General features: G+C 38.8%; 1 protein-coding gene and 1 non-coding gene across 2 annotated transcripts; both read right to left on the bottom strand.

Annotated features, from left to right (window-relative positions):
- Nucleotides 1-393: 393 nt before the first annotated feature.
- On the bottom strand, nucleotides 394-7,413 carry LOC122303171 (DEAD-box ATP-dependent RNA helicase 7-like). The gene is made up of 14 exons (XM_043114805.1): nucleotides 6,723-7,413; nucleotides 5,904-6,038; nucleotides 5,681-5,821; nucleotides 5,457-5,568; nucleotides 5,136-5,206; nucleotides 4,839-4,993; nucleotides 4,615-4,726; nucleotides 3,655-3,756; nucleotides 3,493-3,553; nucleotides 3,238-3,406; nucleotides 3,058-3,154; nucleotides 2,821-2,915; nucleotides 1,993-2,126; nucleotides 394-976 (listed from the first exon to the last, which is right to left on the bottom strand). Exons 1-14 carry the CDS (start codon nucleotides 7,197-7,199, stop codon nucleotides 732-734), a joined length of 2,106 nt encoding a protein of 701 aa, XP_042970739.1. The 5' UTR covers nucleotides 7,200-7,413; the 3' UTR covers nucleotides 394-731.
- On the bottom strand, nucleotides 1,406-1,515 carry LOC122305950. The gene has a single exon (XR_006241377.1). It is a non-coding gene; the product is annotated as a small nucleolar RNA snoR109 (small nucleolar RNA).

The following is a 7,413-nucleotide window of genomic DNA, read 5'->3' as shown; positions in this document are numbered from 1 at the left end:
CTTTTTATAATTCATGTAGATCCCCTTGAATATAAAAAAAAAATTTATAATTTTTTTTTATTCATTACGTACAGCCGTCTGCATCTGGCGACTGTACGTAGGAAAGGCCAATATCATTTTTCTGAAAATCCATCCAGCCGATCGAGTCCCACATCACGTACGTCGTACCATGCAATGTTATGGACCCAAAAGTTGCAACAGAGAAGGTTAACATCTCTAATGAAAACTAATCTACTTCTCCACATGTCAAGAAGCCTTCACTACTATTTACTCTTTTATTTTTTTTTTCCAGTACTTTCTGCTTTTTGTTCTAATCTTTCGTTTCAGTGAGCTTCCGGTCGATGCCCGAATTGTGTAATGCATGACAAAAAGAATCGCCACGACATCGATACAGAATCTAATATAATATACTCTATTTTTTTTTCTCATGAGTCAATCAATAACCAGATTTGAGAAAGATCTTACATTTGCAGCCAAAAATGAGAAGCAAATGGGGAGAGAAGTAAAAATCCCCAAAGCCTAAATAAATAAGCTTGATTTAAATTTAAAAAAATAAATAAAGTGAAGGCCAAAAAAGGAAGAATTCTATACTGAGCATGTCTAGAGATTTTAAGTTTCCTATGACAAGGCCCTATATCGAATATTTTCTTCGTTATCACGCACAACTCTTCCTCTCCACTGCAAATCAATGCAGACCACTGACTACTTGATACTGACAGCTTAGAAGCTCTTCACCATTTTTTGTTGTTGCTACCATAACCCCTCCCACCAGAGCCATTGGTGAATCTATCATTTCTTCTGCTAGAAAAGCCACCACCCCTGCCACCCCGTCCACCAGAAAACCTTCCCCAACTTCTATCACCATAGCCACCCCGACCACCACCACCAAATCTTCCCCCTCTTGACGGCTCTCTTTCCTGAAAGGGCGGCAATGTATTCAACACCTCTAAGCTCACGTTGGCTGCATTTTCTTGACCTGCAACCCAAAAACAAAAAAGATATATAAAACATCCCATTAGAAACCAAAGATTCACTGTACCATCAAAAGCAGGGTTAAACAAATGCCAAATTGCAAGTACAGCTCTGAAAGCTATTCAGTGAAGTTCAGAAACATAAACAATCATAGAATGCACACCCTCATATAGATTATGATGTTAGACCAAACTGTCTTTACCACCAACAGTGATAATTGTAGGCAGTGTTAGACGCAAACTGCTGGGAAACCAAAGGAGGTTTGCGTGGAAGGTGACCCCCTTTTAAGCAATTGATGTTTGAAATGGATCACTTTTTAAAAAAACGGCCTAAAGACCTATGCCCTTTCCCTCTTCTCTCTCCCTTCTCTTCACCCATCCAATCCTTTGACAGGGAAAAAAAAAGAGAAGAAAGAGGAGCAGAAAAGAAAAAAGAATGTGAGAAAGTTCAGTAAGCAGATTAGTTGACGGAGATCAATTGGAAAAGAGGTCTCACAAAAACCAGCCTGTTACTTCTCTGAGTCGTTTGATTTCGCTACAACCGCTTTGGCAGATTCAAGACCAAGGGTACTGATCAAAGTTGTCACCCTTCCTTTGGTATATGTAGCCTCCACCAAAATAAAATCAAACAACCACATCCATTAAAGGCTGGGAAGCTAAGGCCTCATTTGGTTACACAAACCATTCCATCTAATCATTACAACTTTCCCAAACTCCCACACAAAATAGAATAAACAATTCAATTTTTTCAAATCCCAAAACAAAAATTATATTAAAAAATTATATTCTAACAATATTTTATTCAACTTTCATCTCATTTTATTTCATCTCATCTTATCCGTGTAATCAAACAAGGCCCAAGTGTCAGGGAAAGAGAAAGAGGGCAGCTTTGCTAACTTGAATGTGACTTAGAAAATGTGAAGTTGGGGCTAATAACACCATTGACACTATTTTTTTTTTTTTTTTGATAAGTCTATTGACACTAAAATTAAAAACTAACAATCTATGACATTGAACATACCAGCAAGAAATGTATCCAAGTCTTCGGCAGGAACGTCAAACACTGCACCCTTACCATCGGCAGTAAGAGCAAGACCCTTCACTGCCTCAACCTTCTCCTCCGGCAAGAATCTCCTCAGGACACTATAAGCAAAACTGCGACAATTCATGGAAACTTGAAGTCAGGCAGAAGTCAACCTATAAAAGGGAGATGGAAACTGAACAAAAAAAGTATAGCAAACGTTAACGCTGATACTTTATAATTGCATGAGGTGTACGATTATAATCATTTTCCATCAATGCATGTGCATGCCAATAATAATAATAACAACAACAATTGATGGAAACCACAAGTCAGGAATCCTCAAACATTATGAAGGGTATAATATTTAGGGATACCTAATCATAGTATTAGACAACAAAAGAGAAATATATAAAAACATAACCACATACAAACAAAATCCAAGAGCAGTATATTCTTTCATACTTAAGGCTAACGCCCATGTTAAGAATAACCTTCAAAATAAAACCGACTTGCTTTTGCACAAACATAATTTTATTTTATAAGTAACTTGCTTTTACGGCAAACATCCAACTCATAATCTACCATTGCCACAAACAATTAATTGTGGTATGAGTCTCTAATTTCAGCACTTTCACCATTCCAAAAAGTTCTTGCCCATTCAATAAAGTAGGATCTGGTGACATACATGTCAGCATCCATTTTATTTACTCGTTCTACTAGTGCCAAAAAGGTTGCAGGTCCTTACTACGAGTAGATTCCAAGATGTTACCTTGTGCCAGACAAAACTATTGAAAAGAAAAAGATGCAAGAGTTCCAAGTACTCACGATGGTGTATAGATTGGACTTCCAGCCTCAAGAAGTACTGTGACGTAATTCTCCATTGAAGTGAGAAGTGATCTCTTCTTTATTTCTGTATAACCCTGCACGACACACAATAGCTTATATATATATATATATATTTAAAACTACAAGCAGGATAACAAAATTGAAAGATGATACAGACAAATATAAATGAAAAATGAATCATTTGAGATGGGAGAAGGGGGAGAAAGGGAGACTCACAGCAGCCTTGGCCAGAGCTTTTGCAAGTAATTCAACTGCTGATAGACCAGAGGTGTTCAACAACTCCTCGGCAGCAGACTTGAAGGCGGGAATTACACTGAGATTTCAAAGTATGTTAGTGCCTACAGCCAACAGACACAAAATTATCCACAAGCTAATACTACAAAGAAGTATGCATACTTATCAGAGACTTGGATTATCATCTCTGCGGCTTCTCCACCAGCAGCTTTGGCAATATCAGCTTGCTGAGGAGCAGATATGTGCTCAAACTTTACACCGGATTCTCTTTCTATCTTAGATATATTGGACTTTCTTGGATCATAAAGCATTACTGCCACTCCAGTATTACCTTCAACGGAAATTGACAGAAAGACCTCTCAGTACACCAGAACTCCCCAGTCATTCAAAACAAAAGCTTCAAGTCTCAAAAATTACCTGCCCTTCCTGTGCGTCCAGATCGATGAATATAGTCTTCAACATCACGCGGAGGTTCACACTAAGCACAAAGCACAAACACCAATTCCACTTAAATCAACATGCATTACAGAGTCTCTGTATATACACCTATTCTACCCACCTACAGATATGGACACAAACCTGAATGATTAATTGCACGTCATGGATGTCCAATCCCCGTGCCGCCACATTTGTGGCAACTAATGTCATGAACTTTCCAGACCTGAAGCCAGCAAGTGTGACCTGCAAAGAACAGTACCAGATCACAACTTAGATAAGAAAAGGAAAGAAAAGTCTCTCTCAAAAAAAAATGAAAATAAAATCATAAACCCTTTTCTTATCAGTTAAAATTAAATCATAAGGTCTTTGCCTACTTCATTGTATCAATAAAATTTTCATTTTACTTGTCAACAATAAAATAAATCATAAAACCCTTGTTCCCGCTATGGTTTTTTTATTTATAAGTCCTACTAGGGAAAGTCCTGCTTCAAAAATTCATATGATAGCAAACAAATTTGCTAAATATAGAAACCTGTTGTTACCATTATTCTGTTAGTGATCAATACCTGCAACATAGACAAATCTACCCTGCCCAGGATATTCGCTAAGACTGTCCAACAAAAGAATGGACAGTATGCAACATTTTTTTTTTTTTTTTGTGGCCAGAATCTCTGAGATGTATCTGTTACAAACATTGGACAGTTGAACAGATGAACAGAAGTGGAGAATGAAGCAGAACCTGCAGTAAGCTGGGCCAATTTCCATCCAATTGAAAAAAATTATATCTTCTTTTTTTTTTTTTTGGAGGGGGGACAAAGGGGTTGGTTTGGTTGGACAGAGGATTGATAACTTCAAGGAATCAATTCTTTACACGTAATAGGTTTGAAGGAGCGTCTATAAATATCACAAGATTGACTGGAATATTTAAAACTAAGCCTCCACATTTCTCAAAGAAACAAACTTGTTTATTTATATAGCCCCATCGCCCATCTATTTATTTATTGTTTTCTTTTCTTTTTTTTTTTTTTTTTGGGGGGGGGGGGGGGGGGGGGGAGGGGATGGGCGGTGTGTGTGGACTGCGCAAGTATATAACCAACATACCTCGCGTTGAGCCTGCTGTATATCTCCATGCAATGCCCGTGCTCCAGGCAACAACCCAGCAAGTGTAGAAGCAGAATCCTTTGTTTCAGTAAAAATAATTGTCCGACCTCCACTAAATCAGAGACAATCCCACCAGGAAATAAATGAGGAATGTGATCCAACTACTTAGGACATTTACGCATAGTCTAAAAAATAATGTTGGACAATATTTAAAAAAAACGAACCTGCCATAACAGCGAATAACATCTGGAATAAGCTGGGATCTTGCAGAGCTAGAACAGGGAAGGACAATATGCCTAACACTGGTACTAGCCTTCATTTTCTCATTACCTACAAGGTCGGCAGTTTTCTTGTCTGGTTTAAGAAACCTAGCAGCAATCTAGCAAAAGAAAACAGAGGTTCGGTCAAGATTAGAATAAAATGCATACAAATTCCATGATTTGAAAGGATATATAGAAGAGGTAACCTGAAAGCTGAACTGAGGAAGAGATTATAACTGGAAATCATAGTGACATACTAACCTGCTTAACCCAGCTAGGCAATGTCGCACTGAAGAGCAGTGTCTGAACTTTACTTGTATCCTCTACCTTTCCTGGAAAGTCCAAAGGAAATAGTTAAATACATGTAACCACCACTGAAAATAGACAGCAAAGGACACATTGTAGTACGAACTGTAACAACTTTTTGAATCAAAGACTCGTTCCTTGCAATAAATTAGATTAAAGATTGTAATATAGTTCAGTTATAAAATAATGGCATAAATAGTCAAACGTGCCTTTAACAGACTCAACAAGAAGCCAATCATACACGAAAAGCCCCAAACAATTTATGCAATTACATACCTAGAATTAGTTCAACATCTTCAACAAAACCCATCCTCAGCATTTCATCAGCCTCATCAAGAACCCGGAACTTCAAAGAGCTAAAGTCAATATTCCCCCTCTCTATGTGATCCTACAATAAATTTTGGTGGAAATCTACAAGCGTTAAAAATATAGGGACCCAAATTCTAATACCCTCATGCTTTTCAAAACCTTGTATAAAAGGAAATTGATAATAAAGGTACCTTGACTCGGCCAGGTGTTCCAATGACTATGTCAACCCCTCTCTTGAGTCTAATCTCTTGACTTTGGTATGGAGCTCCACCATACAAACAACATGACACCAACCCCAACGCTCCACCATAAACTTCAAAGTCTGCATAAACCTGGAAGTCACCCAAATGAGTATTAGAAAACACGGGTTACTGTCACAGAAGGATAAATTCCTTTGATACCCTCATATATTACCTGTTTGGCTAGTTCTCTAGTGGGTAAAAGTACCAAAACACTAGGTACCCTCCCATATCCAGTTTTCCGTGAAGCTTTTGCTGGTCCATTTGTGAGTGACTCCAACATGGGCAATACAAAGGCAAGTGTTTTACCCTACATCGTAAACATAGCCAAGCTCAATATTCAACATGCCAACAATAGAAGATTTAGTACTAGCCAGACAACATTCTTTTTTGTTCTACATAGTCAGCAGACAAACTGTTAGAAAATCTAGGCCACCTCGATCCCAATAAATAGCATCGTAACTGTTGTCTTAAACAACCACTCAACTCGAGACAAAATCAATCAAACTTCCCACAAAAGCACTACAAGAATTCTATGCAAATTCGCCAAACATCATTGCTACCCTTCCATCCAGTTCTTTTTCATAAGTGCCCCTCCATCTAATTCAAACAAACTGAACCCAACCATCTATCATTCCCAAAATGCTACGGTAACCTACTATTTAAAATAATATCTTTTTATACAATTCATTTCATAACAGAGTTGCATTTTTTGTAGTTCACCATAACTCTGTTCGGAATTTCACTCTGAAGGGTTAGATTAAGTCATAGGTACCACTTGAAAATGGCCCCTTACTAACCGGATCAAATAAGTTGCTTCGCCAATTATTGAAATTAAGAAAAAAATTGATAGTAATCCTCCATGAAATTTGACCTGGGAACAATATAATTGATGGCAATACATACGTACAAATAATGAAACACGGATACAAACACATACACACATCAATACATACATAGGTACATATAGATATAAGTCGCGAAGAACATATACCTGTCCGGTACGTGCGCGACCGACCAAATCGGAGCCGTCAAGAATGGTATCAAAGGTCATTGCCTGAATTGGAAACAACGACTCGATCCCCTTCTCCTTCAACTTGGCCCTCAACTGCTCCGAAATTCGAAACCTGGACACCGCATTCGGATCTCCCTCACTCTTCGCTTCGTCATCTTCCTCCTCAACCTTCGCCTTCTTGCTCTTCTTCTTCTTTTTATTCTTCTCTGACTCCTCATCCTTCCAGTTAACCGGCTCAAACAACTCCGAGCTCGTCTCGCTCCTCTCCTCCGCATCCTCGGTCTCCAAAGCCTTTCGCTTCTTGCTCTCCTTCCTCTTCTTCTTCTCGCTGATAGGAGCGTCAGCTTCTAGGGTTCCGTTTACGGTTTCCATACTCTTCATCTTCTTGTTCTTCTTCTCCTTCTTGTCCTTGGAGGCTTCGGAGAGAAGAGGATCAGACAGAGATAGTGAAGGCATAGTTATCTAGTTTTCTATATAGTAAGTAAAGGTACGCAGGTGTGTAAGGAGGGAGAGAAGGCTCAGAAGGGGAAGGAGGGGGCGCTTCCGCTTCTCCTGCTGCAGAGAGATGTTGCAGTGAGTTGCAGGAGCAGGAGAGGAAGAGCGGCGGTTAGGGTTTACGGCTTTATGCTTTAGGAGTGGAGCGATATAAGAACGTTGGATGATAAAGCCA

This window comes from Carya illinoinensis, chromosome 3, assembly GCF_018687715.1.
Source record: "Carya illinoinensis cultivar Pawnee chromosome 3, C.illinoinensisPawnee_v1, whole genome shotgun sequence".
In the NCBI taxonomy this organism is placed as follows: domain Eukaryota; kingdom Viridiplantae; phylum Streptophyta; class Magnoliopsida; order Fagales; family Juglandaceae; genus Carya; species Carya illinoinensis.
The sequence above is the reverse complement of the archived record's forward strand: the minus strand, read 5'-3'. Positions and strand labels throughout refer to the sequence as shown.